At 52.4% G+C, this 16,994-nt stretch overlaps 1 protein-coding gene across 4 annotated transcripts in view; it reads right to left on the bottom strand.

Annotated features, from left to right (window-relative positions):
* TRABD2B (TraB domain containing 2B) overlaps positions 1-16,994 on the bottom strand; it is a 208,515-nt gene that overhangs the window by 189,779 nt on the left and 1,742 nt on the right. For 3 of the 4 annotated variants that reach the window (XM_064589178.1, XM_064589179.1, XM_064589177.1), the window contains exons 2-3: positions 15,365-15,925; positions 11,358-11,417 (exon numbers count right to left, since the gene is read on the bottom strand). In XM_064589178.1, the coding sequence (XP_064445248.1) occupies positions 11,358-11,417; positions 15,365-15,925 (621 nt within the window). The remainder of the gene's footprint in view (positions 1-11,357; positions 11,418-15,364; positions 15,926-16,994) is intronic. The other variant, XM_054512871.2, reaches the window with a different exon arrangement.

Genomic DNA, 16,994 nt, shown 5'->3' with positions numbered 1-16,994 from the left:
CAGAAGAAGCAGGGACCCAGCCGAAGGCCAAGCTCCAGCAGACACTGGAAGAGAGGAAATGAGGGAGGGGTTGACGAAGAGGTCTCTGGGATCCTAAGTTAGAGAGAACAGAAGTCTCACTCATGGAAAGAGGACTGGAGAGCTAGAGGGTCCTAATGAGGAGTGAAGGGGGATGTCCTGGCTCAGCATGGATCTGCTATGTGGTCTTGGGCAAGTTGATTTGTATCTCCGGGCTCATGTCCCTCACTGGTACAGGAGTGAGAATGGCCACCCATCCCATTTGCTCTAAGACCAAAGAGAGATGAAAAGGTGGCCCTTTGCAAAGCCAAAGTGCTAGACCAACTGCCAAAACCAGAAAGAACTCAACCCAACGGCCCAGACTGCCTGTGGTCTCCCAACGAGAATGACTGGCTCGCTTTCCCAAAGATAAAAATGCCGAATTTAGGTCAGCACACACAGAGAATCTCACTTTGTTTATAAGAGACAGAGAGTGTGTGTTCCTATTAACTGCCTTCAAATCTCAGCGATGATGAGAGACCGAAGGCTGTTTACCACTTTGGATATTTACTTTTCTCATATACAAATCAGCTCGGGGGCCGTCAGAGCTGACGGCACCTCACACGGCAGGCCTCCGACACCCCCGCTCTTCCCCAGTGCCCACACATGGTTTGAATTTACTGGTTTTAGCAGCTTTCATTTACATCGTGTGAGGATCACGGAATGACCGGCAAACAGAAGCTCCGTTCTGTGCCCTGGAAAAAAACACGGAAGTGTGAGGAAGGGGTGGGGGGCTGGGAAGATCGCTCCGCCCCCAGGAGAAGCGGCTCCCACCCACGGGGTGGCCCAGTGGAAGCCCCGAGGGCCCCCCGTGGGCTTGAGGGCTCAGCGGGAAACCACAGTGCCACCAGAGATGGCCAGAACACGAGGGCGAGAAGGCGTTCAGGAGCCACGGCCACTCGGAGCCATCAGGCCTGGGAACCACAGGGGGAAATGCAGGCCACTGCATTAAACAACCTCCTGGAACCAAACATCTGGAAATCTGGGAACGATGTGGGGTGCGGTTAGGGACTTTCTGTTTTCCACCCGGATCCTCAGGCGATGATGTGTAGATAGAGCCGGGAATTTTATAGCTCCACACAGCATCCCTACGTGCCCACCTGGAGCCCAGCCCTCCACAGACCCGGATTCATTAGAGGAGGCTCCTGCCCTCAAAGAACTTCGGTCTATATAAACACGTAAAAGACAATAAAATAAAAAATGCCCTTTCCCAGTGAGGTCAGAGCCAGTTTAGCAAGTGGCTTTGCAGCAGCAGGGGTGTGGTTTATGGTCTACCAAGCACGCTCACACCCGCTAAGGGCTGTCTGTGAGGGGAGGGAGCTGCCCGGGTCACGCTGCTGGACTCCTAACCCAGTGCTCTCACTATTTAAGAACCATTTATAGACCACAGGTCCCTCTGACCCCCACTTCTGCTTGGGGAGCTTTCAGGAACCACCTGCTTCGCGCCACCCCCACTTTCAACAGGAGGAATCCCTCAAGTCAGCCATCCAAAGGGTCACATGAAACATGGGGCCCTGTTGTCTTACAGTGACCACTTTAGAAATGGGGGTCAGGGACTCAGACTCCCCCACAAAAGACCCTGTGATATATAACTACAGCTGGTCTCATTCAGCTGCCAGATACTTTTAGGATCTAGTTCTGAGAGAAAACACCAAGCGCCTTCCAGTTCCAGAAGCTGAGAGTCTTGCTCCGGCCCAGTAGTGAGAACATCCTGGATCTGAGGAAAGAGAGCCTTCCTCAAGCCAAGGGGCTTGAGAATTTCCAGACAGGCCTGGGTGAGATGCTCCAGTCTGATGAATGAATGAAGTGCAAAGTATGGGAGTGGGGGACAGTGGCCCCCCCAACACACCCTGGACCAAGCCCAGACTTCTTAACTGGTTGGTGAAGCCTCCACAATGTGGCCCATGAGCCTCGCTGGCCAATTCCCTAGTCTCCCACGCCCCCTGCAAACATTCTCCACATGTCAGTTGGGATCAATATCACCAGCAGGGCCTGCCCCATATATGCTGTTTGTCCTGAGCCCGGGAATACCATCTGTCCTTCAATACTGAGCTCAGGTGGCATTATACTAAAGCCAAGCCAGGTACTGATTAGGAGGGGGTCATCTACCATCTACAAATAGAACATCTTCACCGGCAAAGACAGTTCCTGGACAGCAAGGATGCAGTCCCCTGCACCTTAGTAGCATCTGTAGGGCTTCCAGAACACCTGAGCCCTGGCAAAGGCCCAGCCACCACGGGGGTGGAGGCTCAGGGTCAATGCTCAACAACAACACACAGGTAGGAGCTGATATTCTGTCCAGCTCCTGTGGCACATTGAATGGGGACTCCACGGAGCCGGGGCTGGCCGTGGCCCTCTGTCCCATTTCCTGCTCCCGCACCCACACTGGAGAGCTGTGCAGGCCAGCATCCCCCACACTGGTGAGGTTACAAACGCAGACCTTCCACTTCTGTTGGGCCCGCAGCCTGCCCTGCCATCCCCTCACCGGCCAAGGCCAGCTTCTGCCCTTGGTTCTCAGCAGAGCCTCACTCCTCCCCCAGGTCCTGGCCAAAGGACCTGCTCCCCCTCTTCTCAGAGCTGCAGCCTTCCTCAGGAGGGAACCTCAGAAGTCTCAACTCCCTGCCCTCCCAACCTTTTATACCCGGGGTCTGGAAGAGGCACAGCCCCCACCCCCACTCTCAGACTCCAGTTCCTTTTCAGCAGACACAGAAAAGTTAAAAGTACAGGCTCTGCTGTCAGACTTCTGCTTTAAATTCTAGATCCTCCGTCCACTGGCTGTGTCACCTCGGGTAAATGAATTAAGCCATCTGTGTCTCAGTCTTCTCCCCTGCAAAATGGGGCTGAGAAACAGCAGCTGCCTGGGGGACGGTTGTGAGGGTGAGATGGGGCAGTGCAGGTGAAGGAAGGCGTCAGGCCCATCCCTGGCACCTGTCTCCTCCTGTCTCCTCAACCGCGACTTCCCCTCCAGCTCCAGAGTCATCACTGAACCCCAGAGCCTCGACCGGAGCCTGACACAGCGTCGCTCCCAGGAGTGCTTGTCCAACAAACAAATGAAGGCATCGTGAATGGACGAACAGTTTCATGATAACTAAACCTATTGGCTACGCACTGACAGGGTAAGGTATCCCTTGCTACTTGAAAATTCACTTTACGCCGCTTCTCTTTTATGGGAGACCTACATTAGTACCTGTTTCCACTAACAGAAGGAAATCTGAAGAGGATTTCTTTATGAAAAGGGACAAGAAGTGAAAATAGCATGCTGTATTTGTTTTGCAGCGAGCGAGCCATCAGAGAAGGGCAGTGAGCACTCAGAGCAGCCAGCGGAGGGGCCCCAGCCCGCTCCTTCCCTGGAACCACACTCACATCTTGGCACCAAGCCACCACAGCTTCGGACCGTGCCTGTGAGCATCTGTGCTTGATCTCGGGTGATTCTGTGCACCCATTAGCAAGATGTGTCCTAAGGTATCAGAAAAGCTTGAGAGCTTATTTTCTGGTCTGGGAGTACTCACAAGTTTTTCCATATAAATTAACGATGATTGCTTCTTTGCTTTACACGATAGGAACTCTCCACTGCTGGATCGCAGGAGAAACCTGTATTCTTTCTGGGACAAAGAGAAGAGGAAAAACACCTGCACACCAAGTACTACTGAGAGCACAGAGCACTTGGGGGCTAATAAAGTCCTTCCCAGGTTTTATCGCTTGATTCTCCCCACAACTTGGAGTTGCTGCTATTAACATTCAACTGATCTGTGCAGCGGAGGGAAAGGACCCTTAGATAGGGGCTCTTCCCAGGTCATGATCAAACCTGTGATGGAGCTGGGCCCATTTTTCAATCCCTCCTTTTGATGTGTCCTCACTCCAGGGAGCAGTGGGAGATCACAGGGAAGCCAAACCAGAAAGGATACAGTCAGACATTAAACACCACAGATGGTCAGCAAAAAATGATCACGCTCTGGGTGGTCGGGCCACACGGTTCCAATCAGGTCAGCCAAGCACACCCATCCCTGCTCTGGATAACGCTCAGTGGCTCAGGGCATGAGAGCCTAAAGGATCAAGGCCCACCTTCCCTGTGGGCTGGGTTTCACCTCAAGACAGTGTGAACACGAGCCAATCACAATAATTAAAAGGACCACGACTTCAACCAGCACAGTTAACATTCAACACCTCATACTGCGTGCCAGGCGCTCAGCGAGGTGGTTTATAGGCATTACCTCATTTACTCTTCACAACACACCAGGGGGGATATACTACGTGAACCCCGTTTTTTCAGATGTGAAAACATACCCCAGCCGTCCAGCCAAAGTGGTGGGGTGGGAATTCCAACTCCAGTCCAGTCTCTCTCTTAATGTACCAGAAGATCTAAGTACAAATCCTGGCTCCACCATTTTGCACAAAGTACTTAGCCTCAATTTCCTCAAAATGGTGAAAATAATACCTGCCTTTCAGGACTGTTTTACGAATTTACTGTGATACACTGGAAGCCCAGCACATAACAGGCACTAAATAACAATGGCTCTCTTGGGAGTTGGATAGGAAAAGGAAGAATCAAGTTAACAGAGAGAGGGGTAGAAACACTTTTCTCTGCATGCCCTCTGCATGTTCCCACCTGGCACTTCCCCGCATGGCTTTTTGCCACCCCCACCTCCAGGCCCCGATCCTCTTCAACCTGCAAGATCTCCACCAAGAATCCTGCATTCGTTTCTCACCACCCTCCCGGCAAAACTACACTGATGGGAGCAGAATAATATAAAACCACCTGCCAGACTACCTGCAGGCCTAGGCATGGGGGTTATGCCGTGCTGGGTCAACTAAACATCCCAGTCAAGGTCAAGCACAATGACCAAGTATTATTACCACTGAGGTCTGGCAGTGTCTCAGTTTACCGTTCCCATGACCAAGCCACAGCTCCACAAGACGCATGGCAGCCCCACTAGCGGGTCTGGTGCTCGAAAATGTCTCATAATCCACTGGATGCTTCCAGCCACCCAGCTGGAGACGCAGGGGGAGGGGAGTACTGGGAGTTCGAAAACGGAAGGAGAGGCAGGAAACTGAAGCAGGCCCCTCGTAGGTGTCCTCGTGGGGGCGGGGAGGAAAAGCCCCAATGCGGGTCAAAGACTGGAAACTGCAAAGCGGGATGCAAATGACTGGAATTACCTCTGCCAATTACGCTTTTGTCTCTCAAACTCAAGGCTGAGCAGTTCAAGAAATGGAAACCCTGTGAACCAAGGCTAAAGGCTGAGCCAGAGAGATTTCCAAAAGGCTTTCTCCCGTCCGCATCTTCCTTTTCAAAAAGGGCTTTAAAATGGGACCGAGACTTGAATGACGAATGGCTTAGAAGGCGCATTAAGTCCCCAGGAGATGATACTGGCCAGGAAACTTTAAATAACCTTAATAGGGAGGAAGCAGATAAGTCCTTTAAACAGAAGAAGCAGAAGGAAAAAAGGCCTCGCCTTTTATCTTTGCCCTGCGGCTTCCCCGGCAGGGCTGGCCCCTGGTGGGCGCGGCTCGCCCCGAGGTGCGGCTGGTGCCACCCGGTGCGGTGGCCGGGCAGGCCAAGGGGCGCGCGGGGTGGCGCCGGACCCACCTGCCGCGGCCCTGCCCACTCGCCACACTTTTGAGTGAGCCGGTCCCGAGAGCTGGCCGCATGGCCCTGGCAAAGCAGACCCAAGTCCCGGACTGCTTGGCTCCATCCTGCGCTCGGCCCCCAGGGGCGGCGGGCTGCGGTCGCGGAGGGCAGGCCCCCTGCAGGCGGTTTCATTCGGCCTCTTCTGGCCGCAGCCCACGCAGAAAGGCCAAGCTGCACTGCAGCAGGTCCCAGATGCATCGCCAGCCCGGGCCTCTGGTGTAGGCACCGCCAGTCTCCCAGGCCTAGCACCCCGCAGCCCTAGCCTGCTAACTTTTTTTATTCCTTAAGATCTCTACTTCACCTAGGCTTCCTCCGGGAAGCCTTCCCAGATCTTCCCAGGACTGAGAAGTGTGCGCCTTCTGTGCTCCCCCACACCTCCTCCCCACTCGGAAAGGAAGCAGCCCTGGGAAAAAGCATCATCGTTCTTGCTCACATTTCGGTCTCCAGCACTTATCCCAATGTCTGCACAAAGTGGGAGCTGAAAAGCATTTCTCAGGCTAATTTAGAACTCCCATAGTAAGTACGAGCTAGGGTTTCCTGAGTGCGAGTTTTGTGTCCAGCGCTGTAGTACAGTGCTTTACACCAGTCAAGAAATCCTCCCAGCGGCTGGATGAAGTTGACCGAGGAGAAGACTGAGGCACGAGAAAGGTCACGTAACTAGTCCAAGGTTACTGATACTCCTAAGAAGTGCAGTGATCCTGGACACTGAAGGAGCCCTGGACTGTCCCGAGCCGATGCCTGGAGGCTTTGCAGTGATGGGGCTTCCTGAGCCGAGTCTGTGCCACTGCTGTGTAAATAAAGACTAAGTCTTATTTCTTTTTTTTTTAATGTTTTTTAAATTAATTTATTTATTCATGAGAGTCAGACAGAGAGAGAGGCAGAGGCAGAGGGAGAAGCAGGCTCCCCGCCTAGCAGGGAGCCCGATGCGGGGCTCGATCCCAGGACCCTGGGATCATGACCTGAGCCGAAGGCAGACGCTTAACCATCTGAGCCCCCCAGGCGCCCCGACTAAGTCTTATTTCTAAAGGTAGAATCAGACCAGGATGTTCCTCTGAATGAGGGAGGCAGGGAGGAATTTTTATACAAAAGATTTAAGAGCAAATGAGAAGTAAATTTTAACACTTCCCCTGCTCTTCCTGACCCGATGGGAAGAAAAGAGTGAACCCCAAGAATAAAAGGTGACAAACAAGGCCTCAGCACTCAGGGCAGGGGCGTATTTGCTGATCTGCAAGCTGGCAGGTTCCCCCACCTTGCTGAGTCAGGGAAGGGACAGACTCCAGCGGCAGGCGCCACTGCACATGCTGCACCTGTCCTGTGGTCCCAGGCTGTCACCCAGAGATGGCGCAGGGCTCTTTTCAGGGTACTCAGGCATTCAGGGGGGCTCCGGGTGCAACTCACCCACTGATATAGACCAAATGTGTCTCCCTCACCCCAATTCATATGTTGAAGCCCTAACCGCCACAGTGATGGTATTTGGAGATGGAGATTTTCTGAGATAATTTGGTTTGGAAGAGGTCGTGAAGGTGGGGTCCTCGTGACGGGCTTAGTGCCTTTATAAGAAGAGACATCAGAATGCTAGCTCTTTCCCACTTTGAACTCATCTCTCTCTCTCCCTCTCTCTTGCTCTCTCCAACTCTCCCACCCCATTCTCAGACTTCCAGCCTCCAGAACTGTTGGAAAGTAAATTTCTGTTGTCTGAGCCGCTCAGTCTATGGGATTTTGTTATTCCGGCAGTCAGCTAAGACACCCATCGATCCTTTTAAGATGCGATGCTATTTTGCAATATATACAAATGTTGAATCAGTACGTTGTATACCAGAATGTTATGTTAATTATACCTCAACTAAAAAAATACATAAATAAATAAATGAAAAAGACCCACAGTGCTAAAAGCCAATTACATCATTGCACCTAAACACAAACTGCTGAGTTGGGATCAGGTGGCATCTGCCCATAGGTTATCTGATGACCATGGATGAAAGTCTGGCTATAAAGGAGCATTGGAAGAGTCCAGGCTTTTAAAGTGACTGCCCTTAGGAATCCTTACCACTTTAGGAGTCAGAGCTAGCCGAACAATAAAACTGGGAAAGGCTCTCAGGTAGAGGGAAGAGCAGAAATGCGTGCATGGAGGCGAGACCAAGGATTGTGTGTGAGGGAGGGAGAGAGCAAGAACTAGAAGAGGTCAGCATCACAGAGCCCCCAAACCAAAGTAGCCAGGAAGGGACAAAATTAAACATTTTAAAATGAAAATAAAGGGTGGTGAGCCTGGAGAGGCTCAAGTGCGCTTTGGGCAGTAAAGAGGAGGGAAAAAGAGGCCTTTGTTTGCAAGTAACAGTTGAGGAAGAGAAAACAAAGTGTTCCAGGATGGAGAGAGAGAAATCCAATAGGGTCCACGGATTTCACAAAGTCCTGACCAAATGGGCCGGCAATGGGACTGAACTCGTCTGCTGTCTCAGGTAGCAAGTCTGAGGGCTTTCTGTGAATACAGAAGCCAAGAAGCAGCCCCTTCTTAGCATCCAGAGCTGCCAACACCCCAACCACAGAATACACCACAAAGCCCCAACATTAAAACTGGAGCACATTCTGTCTAATTTTGTAATCAATTGTGAGCATAGCCGGGGCTAGGTTTTGAATCGGGGTCTATTAGGAAAGAAAAAACTGTCTCGGTAATATTTATAATATAAGGTAAAATATGTAAGTGTTGAGAGAATATCATAAAATGTCATAAAAAAAAATTCCACAGAGGGAAAGAACATACGTGGCTGGGTCATCAGGGAAAGCTTTGGACTGAGTCTTCCCAAGCAGATTATTTTAGGAGCATTCTGGGAAGACTTCCTGGAGGAGGCTCAGCTCTGACCGGAGCCTTGGAAATCTCACAGGATTCAGAATTAGAAGAGAAAGGGAGGAAATTCCTGGAGAGGGAGGGGGCTCAGCAAAGCAACAGCATTTCCAAGCTTGGGGCAACAGTTTGGTGTTCCAGGGGATATACTGCACAGATTTAAAAGCCTGTGATCTTGGAGGATCTGCTCGGCGAGACGCCTTGGCAGCCGCTGAGCAAAACTGAAGGCTGGGCCACCAGCTGCCTGCGGATTAAGTAGGCGGACAGAGAGCCAGTGATGAGGGATAAAAGGGAGTGAAGTGGATACTACTTAGAAGCAAACTCGAGGGGGGAAGAACGTCGGCAGCCCACCTGGCAAGCCATGCTGTCCTCGCATTCTTCAGCTTCCTCCCTTGGAAAGCTGCATTACCAGGCGACCTCTTCCTCGCTTTGAGATGTCCAAAAGGGAACTATTAACAAAGGCACACTCCCATTTTTATCTCCATCACAGAGTGCTTCCCTGCTCAGGCTTTCTCTCTGTGGCCTGGGATCCGGCTGGCAGGTTGTGGGAAGGAGATCAGTGTGTTTGCTGATGGGGCTTCTTGGAATTCTTGGGGACTGGTCCCTTCCAGCACTAAGATTTTAGAAGTCTGTGTCTATGAGCTGAAAATTCTTCAAAGCTCAGAGGGTAGGATTTCATGATGTGAAGATTCTTCGAGTCAAAAAATGCCTCTGAGCCTAATGTTCTAAGATTTCACCATTCTTAGATTCCCTGAGCCGCCGGATCCCGGCATATGACTCAGAGAGTGTGCAAGTGTGGAAGACTTCACGCTGGGAGCTTCTGATTCTGAGACTAGAGTATTTCATGACATCTGGGTCACCTCTGGCTTTCTGGCCTCATTCTCCTTTGATGGTGGTACCTAAGCCATCCTGTGTGTCTGCTCCTGAGTTTGTTTTCCTCCTGCCATATGTTGGGAAAATATATTCCATGTTCAAGTGTGAGTTACCCAGGTCAGAGAGAGCGGACAGAGCCTGCCGAGCCAGCAGGGGCTCTTTGCAAACAGCTCTCTGTGCACACAAAGAATCTGGGACTACGCATGCCTGGGGGTCAATGCTAGGGGGTCCCCAGAGGGACTTCCCTACCATGCGACAGACATTGGCTGAACAGCTCCCAACCACAGGGCTCCAGTGGGAGACACAGCGGCTAGGGTGGGCTGCAGAAGCACAGGGTGGAGGCAAGCCCGGAGGGACCTTGTCTCTCAGTCTAGGATCTGGAGTCACACGGTGCAGACTAGGCCAGCTTGTTCTGATCCAACATTGACTGAGGGGCTCGCACTCCCTGGGGGACTCCTGGGGAGAAGAGGGCTCAGCATGGCCTGGGAGCCTTGTGGAAGTGTCTGTTCCCTTCACTCCGGGGAGGCCCTGAGTAGGGACCAGCGCTGCAGGCTCGAGGGACCAGAGTTGGTGCTGTTGTGGCTCCCATGGGGACTCGGGGAGGGTGGGAGGACTTGAGAACGGTCATTCCTGGAGGATGGGAAATGAGAGACAGGTTCTGAAAGATGGGCACATACAACAGGAAGAGAAAGGAAGAACAGAGTCTCCATTCGAGGTGTGGAGAACCAGGACACGGGAGAGACTAATGCACAGGTGCTCCATGCCTCAGTTGCTACGGCTGTAAAATGGGACTAATAATCCCCACTCTCCCCGGCTGGGCAGCGAACTCTCTGCAGCTAAACACTAGGCCATTCCCAGGTCTGCCCTCAGCATTGCACTGACCCGGCACAGGAAGGCGCTCTGGCTGAGTGAGTGAAGAAGCGAGTGAGGGAGAGGAGCCCCAGTGAAGGCGAGGCTCCAAGCTGGGCAGGTGTCCAGGGGCTGTGCCACGGCAGGCTGGGCTCTCTGCTCCGCAGACTGGCAGCGGGAAGCAGCAGGATCACCCACTGGAACCAGAAGGCTTCCAGATAATTAGGTATCAGCAGTGGCCTGCCGAAGATTAGACTGTCAGAGCCGCCCAGGCTCAAAACCTCGGGGTGGCCCCAGGCCTTCAAGATAAGGGGACCAGAGATGAGCACCGGAGGAGTCAGAACTGGGCCAACCCTGGAAATTATCCAGCCAACAGCTGAGGGACAGAGGGAGCTACTGAGGCCCAGAGAGGGAAAGGACTAGCCCAAGGTCACAGGCAAGGTAGGAATGAGGTCAGGGCTAGAGCCTGCTTTGTATGTGACCTAGCCACTTGATGATTTCAACATTTTGTGTCCCTGTAGCAATGCACGGACCTATTCAAGTTCAAGGAGGAGGTTCTTCACTGTGGCTTATACGGTCTCCATTCATTCATTCCATAGTGTAGGATGGCAGAAGGGAAGCAGGGTTGGTCATATCATGGTTTCTGACCATTCATTCATTCATTCATTCATTCCCCAAATATTTGTTGAGCACCTAATAATACGTGCTGGCCCCAGGATATAAATACAGGCACTCTGACTATAGGGAAACTCTTCTTTATTCAACTGTACTCGCTTAGCCAGTGTTAGGGGCACATCTTCACAATGGTTCCTTGGAAAGCTAGGGATTCCTTCCAAGGAAGCAACTCATGCCCAGAATGTCTTTGGGAACTCCTATTTTAGAATCACCTTCAGATGCAATTTATAAGCCAAGGGGAAAAATCAGTTTTGGCACTTTTCAATGATCTCTATCATATTTTATTTCATTTTTTGGCAAAAAAATGATGATCTCCCCCAACTCCAACACACACACACACACACACAGGTCACCAGATAATGCCATTTGACTACTAAAAACAAAAATGAACTCATCTTTCAGATGCCTGAAAAGCTTGGGCTCTGGCATCAGACATACCTGAGCTGGAATCCTGAGCCCACCGGCCTTTGCTGTGTAAGCACAGCCCCCATTTATTGTCTGTAAAAGAGACATGATGATATGACTTATCACATCTCTGTGAGGATTAGAGGATGTACTTACGGGGTTTAATGCAGGGCCCTGTATGGAGACAGAGCCCAATCAATGATGGTTTTGTGGTTTCTAACTTTCTAGTGAGGGGGCTGAAGAATTTTACGAACATTTTGGAAGCCCTTGGCCGCTGTGCCCGAGCGCTCAGGCTTTATACACATTGGGTGGGTAACGTGGGCGTGTCTGTTACAACACGGCAAAGTACAGAATGGCAGGGTCCTTGCTGTATCATGCCTGGAGAAGTACGGGGTTTGGAAGCATTCTCTTCCAGTGCGTCCACTGTTCCGGGCGGGGACTACTGAGGCCCCCTAGAGGGAGAAGGACATCTCCTGATCAGCCCCGCTAGTTAGTGGCAGCCGGTGCCAGTCTCGGGAGGCAGCCGACAGAGCTGATTGAAATCTGCAGGTCCCAAGACTGTCACAAGACCTGGACTCAAGGCTCAGGCATCCCCAGGTCCCCGAGGGCAGGGGCCGCCACCACCCCACTCCAGCATTGCTCTGTTCTACAAAGGATGGACAGTGGATATGGCTGATGGAGAAGGTACCAACAGGACAGAGATGAGGCTTCCCGTGTGGCCTTCCTCTTCTGTCCTGGAGCCCCGCCCAAACTGTCTTCCAAGCACAGGGCCTACATCGAGGTAGTCATTTTACATGCTCTATCACCTCCCACAAGCAGTGTCTTCTCATAGCCTCACAAAACCTGCTCGATTGTGAAAGGCTGGTCACCACTGCCCCATTTTACAGATGGCAACATGAAGTTCTACATGAGTCATTGGCTTGAGAGCCAGAGCAGGGACTGAAACCTAGAAGCAAGTCTGCTATCTCTCAGCCACTATGTGAGCTAACACATCAGGGCCTTCACCATCCTCACTCCAGCCCCACAGCCAAACAAAATACTTTCTCCGTAAGTAGAAATGCTCCAAGAAGTAAAATGTTAAGCACTTGAGCCCTAAAGGGGAGAAAGAAACAGCAGAAAGGACTGAAGGAAGAATCACTGAAGAACATGAAATACATGGTGGGCATGGGGCGGCAGGAAGCAGGAAGGCTTCATTTAGGGCCAGGTAGACTGATCTCTGTTCCTTTAGCCACATGACCTTGGGCAAGTCATCCAGCCTTTCTGAATGCTCACCTGAGAGAGCATCCAACAAAATGGAAAAGCATGCCTCCTTCATGTAGGATGCCCGGCAGGTGGAATTGATTATAACTGTCCCGTGGAATGTCAGGACTGGAAGGGGCTTGAATAATGACCTAATCCTGGCATCTCATCTCACAGACAGGAAAAACCAGGCCGAGAGAAGGGAACTGACTTGCCCAAGGTCACACTGCAAACCCATGTTGATGCTGGGTCCAGCACTCTCAGTTTATACTGAAATCAGAGACCAGAAACTTTTTCAGTGGTTCCTCCCACCCATGGAATCCTAAAATGTACACTTTCTTTCTCCACTTAGCAAGGAAAAATGTGGTATTTCTGCCCAGAAGAAAATATAAAAATTTGAGAAATACTAAAATTCAAACTAAAACCCCAGCTTTTAACAAAAAGGTTCTCTCTTTTAAGGTTTCTTTTTCCCGCCTTCTTCTCTCATTGTTTGCCCGCACCAAATATTTTGCAATAACAGTAATGCTGAGAGGAAAGAAAAAATAAAAATCTGATGCACTTAACAGATATTTCGGTACAATAATGCATCACAGATGTTCATATCAAACTGTGCACGCGCGCATACAATTTTACGGAGAAGGCTGCTCATTTCTGACTTTGGGGTTGAGGACCCTAAACACCCCCATCTGCCTGAGCTCTGGAATCTCTCCCTTCCCAGTTAGCCCACAGCTGCCCACAGGGATGGAGGAGAGATTTCAGCACCTCGCCCCAAAATGATAACAGGACAAATTGGCGGGGTCAGACGCTCTGGCAGGTGGTGAAGGGTGTGCAGATTAGGGAACCAAGAGGAGTCCTGTTTTCTTTTGTTCCGGCCTTGCTTCCTGCAGCCCTCTTGAGGAGCTAGACCCGAGAACAATTTTAAGAGCGGGCCCAGGCTGGTGATGGGGTGGGCCCATTTTTGAAACCAGAGATTTGAGTCCGTTTGATCTTCAAACATGGGCTTTGGAGACTGTCAGCGGGCTCCTTGCTGGCCGATAAATGGCTCTCAGGAACTTTTCCTAAAACATAACTTCACACACTTTCCAGCAAATGTTTTCAACCTACCAAAGCCGTCATTTGGTTGAACAGCAGTGTTTCCTTCCAGACACCGAAGAAAGATAGTTTTGTTGTTTTAAGAGAGACAGATTAAAGCCAGGGGCTCTTTGACCAGAGGGTTTCTGTGCTCCCTCCAGCTCTCCTCGGATTCCTCTGTGGTTGGTACAAAGAGGGTGCAGACAGTGATGTCGGATGCCCCACCTCCCCGGCCTAAAAAAGATATCGAGGCCAGACGTGAGGTCTCTGAACAGAGAGGCCTCCCACAAACCTGCCTCCAAAATGAGATGGGCGGTGAGCACTGGGGAGCCCGACACAGATAATATCAGCTCCTGAGGCTGGCAAGGGAAAAGTCACTTCAGAGGGAGAAAGCCGGTATGTTCAGAGGATTCAGCGCCTGGGCCAGAGAATGCACAGGATTTTCCCCCGTGGAGAAGGAGTCAGGCGGAGTCAGAACCCTGCGGGGCGTGACTAACTGCCCCAATATTCCTGCCACCGGGGTCCTCTGGGTAAGGACTCCACAATTATGGGAGAGCCAGCAGGAGAACCGACAAACCCGCCTTTCATTTGGCCGGCAAATCAATCTGGCTTCTTACCTCCCCGGGGACGATATTGCATTTCCCCTGGAAAAACAAAGGCCAGAAGATCTCCAAAGGGGGATCGGTTTCTGCCGCTGTTTCCCTGGGGAAGAGTCTGCAACATCCTGGGAGCGGCAAGCAGGTCTGGTCCCAGTGGTAGAGCTTCTAGCCTGGCCAACTTATGAGGCTGTCTCCCGAACGAAGAAGCACGTCTCGGGGACCGCACCTCACCCAGGGCATCAGCCCAAGCTGTTTTGGTGCCTCCTTGCAGGAGCCCCCATCTCCAGATTGACAGCCTGTTCTCAAGGCACAGATGTGAACTCATTGTTCCCAGGGTCTCAGAGTTGAGTTTGGGGCCAGTGAGTTGCAAGTGACCTCTGCCCATGGAGATGGGGCTTTTAATGACATTTTGCTGGATCAGGCCTCGCGTAGCCAGAGACTTTAAACCTCCGAAGCCCTTCCCTGCTCCCTGCCCCCTCTCTTGAGGTCCAGAAATCAGAACTGTCAACCTTTAAGTGAACACACTGCTCTGAAATTATTAACCCCAAAACTATCCTTGTTGACTTTCTCCAGGCCTAGGAAGGCAGTCCGAGGGTCGCCTAGAGCCATGCAAGGCTGGGGCAATTCAGCAGTGCTTAGCCTTCAACAGCCAGCCAGAGCCACATCGACACCAGGTCCACGGCACCTCCCCTGCCCCCAAAGCCGCAGGAACCACGACTCCCTCTATGCATCCTCTGTACATACACGCTGCTGCCCAGCTGGGCCCACATAGCAGCCTCGGGACAGCCTCCGGCTCGGGGAAGCTGGACACAAACTTGCAACTCACTCTTTTTGTTTTCCTCACTCTGATGCTCCCAGGAAAATTCTTTCCGCTCAGGCAAGCACAGCAAGTGGGGCGTGCCTATCCCCAACAGGTAGCACCACTGAGCTAGAAGCAAACACCCCAACTCTCACCCCGAATTCTAGCACATGCCAGTTTGGCCCCGAACCCACCACTAACACAGCCAGAGAGCCGCCTCCCAGGCCGAAAGAGCCTCTCCCGTTGGAAGACGGCCAGGGTGCCGGCTACAGAAGGAGGAAGGCAATCGGAAAGGAGGACAAAGGGGCTGCCTGGTTCAGCCAAGCGCCTACCTGGGAGAAGTTGAGCCCATTAAGTGGGTGGCACTGCTCCTCCACCCGCTCCACGGCCCCGGTGCTCTTCTTCATCTTCTCGGCCTGCTGGGCCAGGTAGAGATCCAGCACAGGCACGCCTCGGGAGCGCACGTCCGTCTCCGTGAGCGAGTTCACCATGAGCATCACCCACACGGGCCTCTTGCGCTCCCAGTTGCCCGCGATGGCGTTGAACAGGTAGTCGGCGTAGAGCCCCTTGCCCCGCTGCGCGGGCGTCATCCACGAGGGCATCATCAGCTTCACGTAGTCCAGGTGGCGCTTCAGGCGCCAGTAGAGGTCCTGCGGCAGCACGTCCTGCAGGTTCTCGCCGTGCGGGAGAAGCTGGCAGCTGGCCAGCGCTGAGACGGTGTAGGGGTCTGTCAGGTCCAGCTCGAAGTAGACACGGGCGCTGGCCTGGAAGGCTGCCTTGGAGTTGTCCGGGATGAAGTCCCACACGCGGGTGTATGGCACATGGATGGTGCCAAACAGGTAGGCTGGGGGCTCGCGCCGAATCGTCCACAGGAAGGAGTTCAGCTCCGTCTGCTGCAGGTGGAGAGAAGGCCGGCAGTGAGGTTGAAGGCAGCAGGGGAGACGGGGGGCAACCCGGGGAGAGGCGGGTGGGGCTGGGGGTGGGAGGCAGAGGCCTACGTGGGGTTGGGGCAAGAGCGACGACTTGGGAAGCTGAAGGACCCGCATTCAAATCCTGCCTTTGCCCTGTCGTAGCTGGATGATCTTAAGCACACTGTTCTACTGCCCACAGACTCAGTTTCCCCATCTGTGAAATGGGGGTGAGAGCAGCCACGTCAGGGGAGGATGAAAAGACACAGTATATGTAAGGAAGCCCTAAGAGCAGTGCCAGGCACAGAGGCAGTAGGCAATGAAGGACGCTCTCGTTAGGATTAGCTTGCCCTGCGAGTGCCAGGGACGGACTTCACAGCACCTGAGAATATTCAAGCTCGGCCAAGCCAAACCTTCACCGGTGGTGTTTCGTGCGGACAGTGGGGGAGAGGGAGGAGCAAGAGTCCTGCTCTGGCAAGAAGGGAGGAAGTCATATAACTTTTAAATCCAGCCATTAGAAGACACATGCCAAGAGCACTTTGAAAGCAGAACACCTATTAAAAATAGCACACCTATTTAAACAGCTACTTCCCATTCACCGGGGTGGACACGGCGCTCTTGTTGGAGGGCAGGTCTGGGGGGCCAGCTACTAGCTCTGCCACAGATGAGAAAGGGCTTGAAAAGCTGCAGGTTAAATACGGCCTCAGGGCCCTGGTTCAGGAGGGGAAGATTCCCCGGAATTAGTCCCAAGAAAGGTACACACTTTGGGGCTTCAGGCTCCTCCCCTAAAACGCTGTACCTGGCCTCTAACCCCACCTCTGTCGTCTTCTATGACCGAAGCTCTGAGGAGGAGCGTTTGTAGGGGGGAGGAGGGGCATGGACACAGGGGTCCTTTCTCCAGGTCTAGCATAGGACCAGGGCTTAAGGGGCATGAGAAAGAGACTATCATTTCTCTCAGGCAAAGTCTTTTTCCAGCCAGAGAAGCCCCTGGACGGGCCACTGACCACTTGCAAGCTCGAGGTCAACTCAAAATTTTTCCACCTGATTCCAGCAC

The sequence above is a fragment of the Mirounga angustirostris genome, unplaced genomic scaffold (genome assembly GCF_029215605.1).
Source record: "Mirounga angustirostris isolate CCGP_5_RB_7025 unplaced genomic scaffold, mMirAng1.0.hap1 SCAF_4, whole genome shotgun sequence".
Taxonomy (NCBI): Eukaryota; Metazoa; Chordata; class Mammalia; order Carnivora; family Phocidae; genus Mirounga; species Mirounga angustirostris.
The sequence above is the reverse complement of the archived record's forward strand: the minus strand, read 5'-3'. Positions and strand labels throughout refer to the sequence as shown.